This window comes from Adelges cooleyi, unplaced genomic scaffold (assembly GCF_023614345.1).
Source record: "Adelges cooleyi isolate 19-005CV unplaced genomic scaffold, UGA_ACOO_1.1 ACOO_flye_CR_arks_rails_tigmint_CR_PRNA_41, whole genome shotgun sequence".
In the NCBI taxonomy this organism is placed as follows: domain Eukaryota; kingdom Metazoa; phylum Arthropoda; class Insecta; order Hemiptera; family Adelgidae; genus Adelges; species Adelges cooleyi.
In genome coordinates this window covers 4581559-4592739 of record NW_026096090.1, presented here as the reverse complement: position 1 = coordinate 4592739, position 11181 = coordinate 4581559, and the positions used below count along the sequence as shown (strand labels likewise).

General features: G+C 28.6%; 2 protein-coding genes across 4 annotated transcripts; both read left to right on the top strand.

The window, feature by feature from the left end:
- Positions 1 to 192: 192 nt before the first annotated feature.
- On the top strand, positions 193 to 3878 carry LOC126841968 (probable protein phosphatase 2C T23F11.1). The gene is made up of 7 exons (XM_050578798.1): positions 193 to 378; positions 557 to 757; positions 1765 to 1862; positions 1929 to 2036; positions 2132 to 2357; positions 2499 to 2590; positions 3042 to 3878. The coding sequence occupies exons 2-7, from the start codon at positions 571 to 573 to the stop codon at positions 3297 to 3299; spliced, it is 969 nt and encodes a 322-aa protein (XP_050434755.1). The 5' UTR covers positions 193 to 378; positions 557 to 570; the 3' UTR covers positions 3300 to 3878.
- A 1492-nt stretch (positions 3879 to 5370) lies between these two features.
- On the top strand, positions 5371 to 9829 carry LOC126841788 (stAR-related lipid transfer protein 7, mitochondrial). Of its 3 annotated transcripts, none has more exons than XM_050578444.1 (9): positions 5371 to 5578; positions 5646 to 5765; positions 6812 to 7174; positions 7238 to 7467; positions 7559 to 7651; positions 7724 to 7884; positions 8757 to 8939; positions 9021 to 9105; positions 9167 to 9829. In XM_050578444.1, exons 3-9 carry the CDS (start codon positions 6828 to 6830, stop codon positions 9340 to 9342), a joined length of 1275 nt encoding a protein of 424 aa, XP_050434401.1. In that variant the 5' UTR covers positions 5371 to 5578; positions 5646 to 5765; positions 6812 to 6827; the 3' UTR covers positions 9343 to 9829. The 3 variants fall into 3 exon arrangements, with proteins under 3 accessions (XP_050434401.1, XP_050434399.1, XP_050434400.1); XM_050578442.1 differs by having other exon boundaries at positions 5375 to 5578; positions 7556 to 7651; XM_050578443.1 differs by having other exon boundaries at positions 5375 to 5765; positions 7556 to 7651.
- Positions 9830 to 11181: the final 1352 nt, after the last annotated feature.

The window sequence follows — 11181 nt, the reverse complement described above, 5'->3', positions numbered from 1 at the left end:
TTTTAGGGGTATTAGTATTAATATTAAATTTATGTAATATTTATTCTGTACATAATAATACATTTTGTACATGCAAAACGCGAGTTGGGAAATTACCTCCACCGCGGTATTCGATAACAACTTATTCTTCGTCTTAACCAGATTGTCCATAAAATACGTCACTAACTTCAGGACATTCGTTTTCCCTATCTAAATAAATAAATAAAATAAAGAAGAAAAAATATATGGACCCATGTAATTTTGCTATTATAGTATCACAGTACACACGAATTCTGATTTTAAATGAGTTTTGAAATTAAGTCAGTCAAATGTTATGCGCCATGAGATGGAAGACTAAACGAGTTACAGTTATTTGTTATTGTTAAATCGTAAAACATAGTAAGTAGGTCATTTTTGACCTTAGTATCACACCAATAGCTCTTGGCTTACATTATATTTGGTTGAGCGCAAAGATGTTCCTTGTTTTCTCGATCCATATCATGTTTTTCAAAACAAAATGTTTTGGATTCCGGTTGACCGTGTGTAATATTCACAAAGAATAATGTAATTTTTACAGTTAATCAAAGAACCATGGGTCAAACATTATCAGAACCAGTCACCACGAAACACACGGAAAGCTGTCAAAATCAGTATTTAAAAGTTGGCTCCAGCTCCATGCAAGGCTGGAGAATCAACATGGAAGATTCACATACACACATTTTAGCTCTTCCTGATGATCCAAGTGCTGCATTTTTTGGTGTCTATGATGGACATGGTGGTAATTATTATTTATAGCATATTAAGTAGCTATTAAATGTACGAGAAGTTTTCAAGAAAAAAAAAAATAAACTCTATTTAACTTTGATTGATAGTTGACTGGATACACATTTATCAAAGTATTGTTAATAGAAATTTGTCTAAAAAACATTTACATGTAAACATAATTAAGGGTATTTCAGTATGATAATATATTGACAGATAAAGTAGATATGTTGTAAATGTTATTTCCTACTTTTTTGCCAATGCTGGAAAGAGATCTAATAGGTAATACCACACTGACTTTTAGTGGTTAACATTTGGATTAATTTTTTGAATAAAACTTTGGAAGTCCAAGTTTAAATGCTAAAAGTCAGACTGGCGGGACTGATCAGTATTCTCTAGTTACAAAATATAAATCAGGAAATGTTCAAAACAAGATTGAAAATGATACAAATTCCATAACGCGAGCAATGGTGTAACTTTCAAACACGCGAAAGTTCAAAACATACTTATTGTTATTATAACATGTTCACTTTTATTTCTAATTATTTGAAAACAAAAGATATGATTATGAGTATAAAATAATCTCGCAGGTAGAACGAAATTAATAGTATTACAACTTATGTTATTTATACTGGGTTGTAGAAAAATGCTTTTAAGGGTTCATTAAAATTGAAAGGATAAATCATAAGTCATAAAATGATGTTTAAATAAATAAATTCTCACTAATCTATTGATTCAATAATGTTTTCGCAACACGGCATTTGAGTGAAATATTTAGATGTTGCAATGAGTTTTCTTTGGTAATTTGGTGGTCTGTTAATAATTTGATAGTTACATTTTTTAAGACATATCTTTTAGAAAGACATGGTGTTTGATTTTGCTATTTATATGTTGATAAAATTACGTTTTTATTAATTCAAAATTATAAAAATGCATTTTGTAATATAATACAGTATTTATTAACTCACTTTTTAAAGAACTAAAATACAGATAGAAAACTTTATATTTTATGTTTTTTTATAGGTGCTAGGATAGCACAGTATGCTGGCAAACATTTACACAAATTTATTACTAAGCGACCTGAGTATCAAGAAAATAAAATTAGTGAAGCTTTACAATTGGTATTAGAAATATTGACTCACATAAATATTATAAATTTGTTATATTTAAAAAAATATATATTTTAGGGTTTCATGGATATGGACACAGCTATGGCTGAAGACGAATTGTTAAAAGATGAACTTGCTGGATCTACTGCTGTGGTTGTTTTATTAAAAGATAATACACTTTATTGTGTAAGTTTAAATAATAATATAAAAAGGACTTCATACTCAAGTGTATGTGTGGTCAAAACTCAAAAGTTAATACTTATTTTAAATTAATTATCTAGGCCAATGTTGGCGATTCAAGAGCCATAGCATCAGTTAAAGGTGTGGTTGAACCACTATCTTATGACCACAAGCCAAATAATGAGGTGGAAACTAAAAGAATTGAAGCTGCTGGAGGTTGGGTCATGTTCAACAGGGTGAATGGCAACTTGGCTTTATCAAGAGCTTTGGGAGATTATATTTTTAAGAAAAATGACCAAAAAAAATTAGATGAACAAATAGTTATTGGTATGATATCTTATATTTTTTAAATAAAAGTATTATAAAGGCATAAAAAGTATAACGCAACTTGGTATAATATTTCAACACTAGATTATACTAATCTAAAAAAATGTGGAAAATATATTTATAATAATATTATTATTTTAGCATGGCCTGACATTGAAGTTAAGCCAGTCACAAGTGATTTGGAATTTATAGTGCTAGCTTGTGATGGTATATGGGACGTTATGACTAACGAGGTATGATATATATATATATATATATAATAATTATGTAACTAAGACAACAAACAATTTTAGCTTTAAAATTTTACCTTTTTATAAATTAATTATATAACTAGCAGTAATAATTATTTTTTATTATTTAATTTAATATACAAGTTTTAATGATTAACATGACATTATATTTTTCTTTTTAAAACAATATGGTTGAATTTAAAAATAGTTTAACTCTTAAATATCTTGGTAGCATAATATAGGACTATAAATCATGTTCAACACAGATTATGGGACAAAATCAGGTAGCTCAGTGGTAGAGCTATTGGCCAGCAGGCCGACTCGGGTTGGATTTCCATTTAAGATGCTAATTTTTTTTCTTTTCTGCATCCAGCATAATTATATATACATATTGTAAATTACTAATGTTATAATTATCATTAAATGTATGTTTACTATATTTTGCTTAATGCAGGAGGTTGTTGAGTTCGTTCGATTCCGCGTGAGTAATGGTATGGAACCTGAAGATATATGTGAAGACCTAATGACCAGATGCCTAGCACCAAACGGCCAAATGGGTGGGCTTGGTTGCGACAATATGACAGTTGTAATCGTATGCTTCCTAGGTGACCGTACCTGGAAAGAACTTCAAGTGCGATGTTCTACTCCCATCACAGAAAAACCAAGCAGCCCTAAAGATTCTCCAACACTCAGTCCCAAATCTAAACACTAGTATTCTCTTCAGCATTGTTTAATACCCATATTATAATATTCTGATTCCCACACATCATCTTTTTCAGGCAATACTATTAATTTTATAATATATGTATATATAATAGCACTGGGATAATTTTTGAATCATTTGTGTCATAATATTATATTTTATTTAACATTTTTTTTTTATTATTACTTAATTTTTTTTGTCTCGTGTAGATAAGAATTAATATAGAATTACCCTATTAAATCCCAAGTCATTTTTGTATTTATATAAGTTTTTTTTATATATATATAAACAATATGAGATAAAACACTAATACCTAATGGAACACTAATGATGTACATATAACATTTTTGTGTAACACACTAGTCCATCCAGAATTTTAGGGGATGATGTTAAATTTTAGAGAGTGAGTCAAAACAATACAAAATTATACATCATTACAAATATAGTGTAAAATGTTATGTAATTTTAAACAAAAGAATTGTACAATCAGACGTTTAGTTTTTAGCGCCTAAAGGACTGGTCGTATTATAGTTTTTGTGGATGAATATTAATAAAATAATAGTACTTCTTGTACCTGTTGGTTAAAAATATGAATTATTCTTTTATTTAGTCCTACCTCCAACTTTTTAATCAAAACTTATTCATTTCAGCACTTGCACTCATTTAGTTGAATAAAAGTAAGCCTGACGTGATGTAATGTAATATACAAGAGCATAGACAAATCAATGGAATGCCAAATTTTGAAATTTTTCAGCCATATAATTAAGATAAATACAATAAATAAGCATTCAGGAAAATGTATTCGAAATAAGAAGCGAGGGCATCCGGCTAACTTCATAGACAGTTCATCAAATATTATATTGTTTGTGGAAATCACACAAAAAATTAAGGACTAGCCGTTTTCTAGAAGTACAAATCATACACTTGCTCAGTAAATGTTATAGAGCACAGCGTTCATAAACAATGTATGAAGAAGAAGATAGTCTTAACCCATGATACTCATTAACTCCTGGGCCAATTTTTTTATGACACTATACAGTCTAATTATCAGCTTTTGTTTTTTGAAGATACTTCATGAGATGTAACTTCTCAAATTGAAACATTAAACATGTAATGTATATAATATTATGTCAATTAAATAATATTGAGCTTCTCTATTTCTCTAATATTCTTCCCTAACACTGGGTGTCTACAGGAACTTATCCCATATTTCCTTCCTTTTGTACTAAATGCTCGGAAGTAGTTCCTCTAACGTCCTATGAACTACCAGATGATCCCTATCGGCTCTTAATAATTTGTTTAGCAAAAAGGTTTTAAAATGAAAGTTTCAGTGGACATAAGAAGTCTATCGAAACTTTTATTTGATCTTTGGTGGAATACTGGAGTCTGGAATCAATCTTAATAGTTTTAATATAAAATAGATAGGTATGATGTCAACTGTCGTGATACGCAGTATCAGCCATCTTGCTTTTCTCCAAACGTTATCAGGCGGTAGTAAATAGTAATCAATATTCATGCTATCACTTACATGTGTTCAGTGAGATGACATTATGTTAAAACAATTTATTTTTAATTAAAACTATAAATCTAATAGTTATTCCAATGATTTTTCCTAATAGACAAAAAACATTTCTTTTAGAGTTATGTCTTTAATATCACACATTTTGTAGTTAATGCTCCAATGTATAAAAACCAAGGAATGAGATTATAACAATATACACATTTTATAGATCTTTTCACAATCTAATCCCTGTGGGTTGGGGTTAAGAATAGATATACAGTAACTATTTTGTCATGGTATATAAAAATCATTTGAATTATTGCCGTTCGGTTCTAGAGATAACAGTTAACTCTGATAAACGTTAGTTATATTTTGGTGTTTCGGGGTTGGTCACGCTGATAAAATAAAAATTGTGTAACCTTTTGGAAGAACTCTTATCATTTTTTGGAAGAACTGCCCCAAACACTATATCTGTGTGCATTCCTCGTATGCATATCACACAACATAAATCTATTATCTAATACACCGATTATATGAAAATGCCAGTAACCGTTATCAAACCGCTTGAAGTTTGAGAACCCAATTAATCGCGCATGGCACATGTTCGCAAATCACAATCACTCATTTTTTCATTTTTATCAAGTCTCAAGATAACCTTGTACAGCGAAATTCAGCTACTTGAGTCAAACAGTAAACCTACTTAAGAACTGTCATAAAATAGTAATATATTATGTCTAGGCCCTCAAGACTATTCAAGAAAGTCTATCTGTCATTATGTTATAATAAAGTATAGTTAAATTATCCCAACTTAATATTTATTATGTTTCATTTTTGTTTTTAATGCACTAAATTAGTTTTAGACGAAATGTTTACGTCAAATTTATTCAACAACCACATAAAAAAAAGTTAGGTGTTATTTTACCAACTTTTTTAAAATACAAATGTCACGGATTATTTTATGAATCATCTAATAAGTAAGTTTTACTTATAATGATTAATGTTAACACTTTAACAAAACAGTACCACCTGGCACCTTACCACTTGCCCACCTATCATCCTTCACTTGCTTAATGTTAATTTTTATTCATAAAAGAAAAAACTCATCAAAAATGTAGTCTTATAGTTTCATAAATATATAAGTAGCTTATTTATTTTTACTATTATAAATATTATGAGGGACTCATGTGCTGTGCTAATAAAAGTACAATATTACCCCTATTTTTATTTAAATTGATGTTAAAAGGGATATTATTATATTGTTATTTAAATAAATTATTAGACTAATACAGGATAGCAAATTCATCAAAACTATCTCATGATCGCAGCTTTAGGCTTTCATTGCCTGTTATGCTACATGATATTGAAATAGATCAATCAAACTAAGTATAAATTAAGTTATTCATTTTAAGTCTTTTAAATAAAAAAATTTTAATTTGTCAAACACAAATTTAGTAAATATTACCTATTTCATTAAAAAATGTTCTTAATCAACTTATTCTTACACAAAAATGTTATAATGTATTTGCTATTATACTGTTAATATATTCTACTATCTTATTAGACTATTAAAAACATCACATTATAGAAGTAGCCATAACAATTACTAAGTAATTCAGATGATTGCATGATAAAATATAAAGAAGAATAATTAAGTCATTATTTTAGAACTCAAACATATTTTTTAATTATGAACAATAATTACAAATCTGTCAGTTAGTATAAATATTTTAAACGTTTAGCGTAGAATTAAATCCTTAATCATATAGATATTTAATATGTTTTGTTGTTTAATAAATCTACATTACTTTTTTTTTGGTAATATTAAAAAATTCTAAAATTTAAACAGTCCATAGTTATTGTATTTTATGTATAATTATATTTTAAATTATTAGTTACATAATAATTAAATTTCCCTTATATAACTAGTAATTAGGGTTAGCTATTAGGTAAATTCATATCAAATTGTAAATGTATAAAATGTATTTCAAAGTTATCTAGTTTCTTTTTGTTTTGTTTTTAGGTACTAATAGAAAAATATGGCGTTCACAAGCAGTGTTTGGAAACCTAATTTTGTAATACCTCCATCGAAATGTCATGTACAACACATTTGCCGTACATTTTCTAGTCACTGGCACAAATCATCTGATGATTATGTATTTTCATTTTTAAGAAAATGTGATTTGCATTTTATTAAAAAACAGAAATTTGTTGAACACATAGCTCATAGTAGGAAAATTATTATTGCCTGTAAAAAAATGTTTACAGCCATTAATCGATTTAAACAGCATTTAGCAAGAGGTAGAAGGCATCTTATAATGTGTGCAGCAATGCCATTTACGTTTGATTGGTACAATGAAAGAATATGTTTTGATGAACTTGTGAGGTATATTATATTTTAAAAAACACATATAATGCATTCTAATGTTCAATATTATTTATGTTGTAGGTTGTGTCAAGAATTTGAAGTTATCGAAAAATTGGTAGAAAAATCTAGTTCATCTGAAATTTTCAAAAAGTTTCAGAATTCCAGTTCAAATACTGTAGATAAAAAACCGAAATTAATTACACAAAGTTTAAATCAAACTTCTGAGAAAATGCTTCAATCTAATAAATTACTAAACGATCCAAACAGTTTGGTTTGTACTTGTGATTGTTCAAGGTGTAAAAATATGAATGGTAATTGAGTAAAAAATATTAATATCCAATTAAACATATGTTATACATTATGGCCCATGGCTTAAATTGCAATTTATTATGTTTTCAGAAGACGGGTGGGAACCTTTTTCATCCAGTGAAAACTTTAAAGCATGGAAAAAAATTAACGTTGATTATCCTGATCAAAAATTGTATATTTACAAAGGTAATAAAAATAAGTATAACCATTTATAAATGTCTAAGGAACACAACTAAATTTGATCAAGTATTTTTACAGTGCATGGACATTTTGATGATGTTACACCCTTAGACTTCATGCAAGTTCAACTTGACTTAGAATATCGAAAGGAATGGGATAGTATGTCTGTAGATCTTGAAATTTTGGACAGTGAACCTCTTACCTGTAGCGATCTTATATACTGGGAACTTCGCTGGCCGGTAATTATATACATATATTACTACGTATGTATATTTACAATACATATTCGTTTACCTGATAACATTTTGTGGACTTATAACTCAGAAATAATGTGTGCAAAAAAGTGTGAACATGTAGGTAGTTAAATTAAAATATACGTTTACGCTATTGTAAAATGTGTCATTGTGGTATTTTTATCTGACTGTGGAAGAAAGATAGTTTGTTTAAGCAAACTACTATAAACATAAAAGTAATCAAATTTTGGAAAGTAAGCAAGAAATATATAGAACAAGAATTAATAAAGATGGCACCCAAATTACTGCAACATTGATTTTAATTGATTTAAAATCTTATTTCACAGAAAATTAGGTGATTTAAAAAATTTGCATTTTGCAATTTTTTTTGCTGTCAGGTTTTTTAGTATTAAAAACAAAATTTCCCTTTTTGCCCTAGTATGCACACCTACATTTAGTATAACATACTGGGGGACTTCCGCAACTGAAATTCCGTAATCGTGATGGGGGCCTTAAAGAGATATCCAATCTGTAATCGAATATTAGGTCTAGACTATCATACTTTTGAGAACAACTATTTGGGTTAAAATAAAACATATTTTTAAAACCAAATACTAATATACAAGTTAAACATTATACATTTAAATTATCTACCTTCTATAGGCATATTATGCTTGTCGCGGAGATAGAGTTATAATTACCATAAAAAAAATCAAAACAAGATTTAGATAAATTTTACAAAAGATTATTATTAGAAATACCTAATATTATACTAAATTAATTTGTAATAAAGAGTCTATTAGCTTTCAAAAAAAAATGTATTTATATATTTTAAAACATTTACATAAAATTATAACATTAAAAAAATTAATATCTAGAAATGGTTTCAAAACCGTGACTATGTGTTCAAACGGCGCTACATGATTGATGAAAAAGAGAAAACTATGTGTATTGTTTGTGAAAGTACTGAACACCCACAATATCCTGAATTTTCAGGAAAATGGCGAGTAAAAAACTATTGGTCATATATTGTGATTAAGCCAAAATATGATTTTGATAAGGTGAGCTTGTTTTTTATTATAAAAATAGAAATCTTTTTTATTTATTAATTTAATGTCATATACATCAACTATTAATTATAGGCTGGGGTAGAATTTTCAATTACTTATTTTGATGACCCAGGAGTGACAGTATCAAATTATCTCACATCTTGGTACCAATCTAAAGGTGAACAAGTTTGATTATTAATAATATTTAATTGTTGCTTTAACATTTTGTTTGTCTTAAGGAATGCCATCATTTTTAAATGATCAAAGAATGGCAGCATTAGAGTTAGCGCGTCGGCGAACTGAATTAAATAACACCACAGTGTCTGATAAAATTAGGGTAGACACTCCAGTGGAACTACCACAAAAACAAACTCAAAGTTGGATGTCATGGCTATTTGGTTACTCTTTATTTTAAGCTATATTTTTACCTACTTTATTTGTTGTGTTGTATATGTTATGTTGTTAAATAGATCATTTTAAACTTGTTAATTATTTGTTGTACTATAATCAGTATAGTTCTTGCCCCCAACCTATTACTCACTATAAGAGTATAGCTTTACCGCTGTTGATATTTCTATTTTAAATTATGTTTGTGAAGTTCTATAACTGTTTTCAGTGTTATACCCATATGTCTGTGAATTACAATATTATAGGCTGTAATAATAACTGATCTTATAATTCAACTAACATGTATCTAGCTGCTAGCAATCTATTGGCTATTATCATGGGCGCCCGGAGGGGGGCATGACGGGGCATTTACCCTCTCCCCTTTAACTACAAATATAATTTTTTATTTTAATATTGTTTAAATAAAACTAAGTTTATATTTAATAACGAACAAATAGTATATTATAATTTTGTCATATTTTGTAGTTTACAAAGAATAAACTTTTTTTTATGTACTTTTTTGTGTTTGATTTCATTATGCCCCTCCCTGATAAATTTCCTCCGGGCGCCCATGGCTGTTATACATTATTTACTTTCTCTAATCATGCCGGTATCTCTGTCAATTAAATCTGCCCAAACATCTGGTTCACAGAATAAATCTACAAATAATGATTCTCTTAAGGGATGCAATCGCATGTGGTCTGTTTTCAAGAAATTTTGTTTAGGTAATATTTAAGAAATAATAGGTTTTAATATATTTTAACCGTGTAAATTATTTTACCGGTTAATTTATGTAAGCTCCAAGGTATTAATTTTATTTTAAATCATTTTATCTATGAGTAAAGGTTATTTTGGTTTATTTTAGACCACAAGGCTAGACAACATTTCGACTTCATAGGATGGTCCAATTTGAATTTTGTAATGTCAAAAGAGTTCTTTGGCTACTTAACTATGTTAAATAGGAAGCCGATTTGTATTTAAAAATTTCAGTTTCTTGTAATTAAATAAATTAAATTTGCAATTTTTTTAATATTAAAACACGATTTTTTTACTCAAAAAATCAAAAATCAGTTTCCTACATAACCTAGTAAAGTTGCAAAAGAACTCGTGAAATCTTGCAGAATTGAAATTGAACCATCTTAAGTAGTCGACATTTTTGTCTGGCTTTTTGGTCTAAAACGTCAAAAAACATACCGCGTGCAATGCCCTTAAAGATGTTATGAGCTACTGCAAAATTATAATAGATATACCTATACGTAGGTATAAAAGCTCAAACGAGAAATCCTAGTCCTGAGATTTGGCTGAATATCGTTTCAATATCTTTTAATATAAACATTTCGAGTATTGTTAAACGTAATATCGTCTCATCTAGGTCTCGGGTGTAAATTGGTTGAAACTTGAAAATGTTTAATGTTGTCTCGGTCCTATCGGAGGACGGAAATCTAATTTACGTAAGTTATTAGATTCGGTAGACCACAATCTGCTTATTTTTAAATTCAATTCTATTGAAATACCTGATCATTTTTTAAACTGGTTCAAATCGCTACCAGCAACTTGCTGTATTTACTTTTGGCAAAAAGTAAATGTGAAGGGTCACTTTTCTTCTCAGTTCCCTGTAACCTTCGCGGTACTTCAGGGAGGTCAATGGTCATTAGTCTCCTCGGTCATTTCTAATATATTTAATTAATATCGGTTAAAAAATGTTACGCGCACAAAATTTAAGTATAACCATGTTATTAATTTCTCGAACGTATTTCTTTCCATGTCCCTACCCTAATACGGTTCCCGCCCATTCCCAACTTTTTATATTAAATCACACCGCACGTGCAATAATGGTCAATATAGTCCAATAGACAGAATTTTTAGG

What these genes read in the sequence shown, in the direction of transcription:
- LOC126841968 (XM_050578798.1), top strand. Translation starts at nt 571, where the DNA reads ATGGGTCAAACATTATCAGAACCAGTCACCACGAAACACACGGAAAGC. An exon ending in AGATGAACAAATAGTTATTG is followed by an intron (nt 2,358 to 2,498) that starts GTATGATATCTT and finishes TTATTATTTTAG; the next exon opens with CATGGCCTGACATTGAAGTT. An exon ending in GGGACGTTATGACTAACGAG is followed by an intron (nt 2,591 to 3,041) that starts GTATGATATATA and finishes TGCTTAATGCAG; the next exon opens with GAGGTTGTTGAGTTCGTTCG.
- LOC126841788 (XM_050578442.1), top strand. Translation starts at nt 6,828, where the DNA reads ATGGCGTTCACAAGCAGTGTTTGGAAACCTAATTTTGTAATACCTCCA. An exon ending in AAGGTGTAAAAATATGAATG is followed by an intron (nt 7,468 to 7,555) that starts GTAATTGAGTAA and finishes TTATGTTTTCAG; the next exon opens with AAGACGGGTGGGAACCTTTT. An exon ending in AAAATTGTATATTTACAAAG is followed by an intron (nt 7,652 to 7,723) that starts GTAATAAAAATA and finishes GTATTTTTACAG; the next exon opens with TGCATGGACATTTTGATGAT.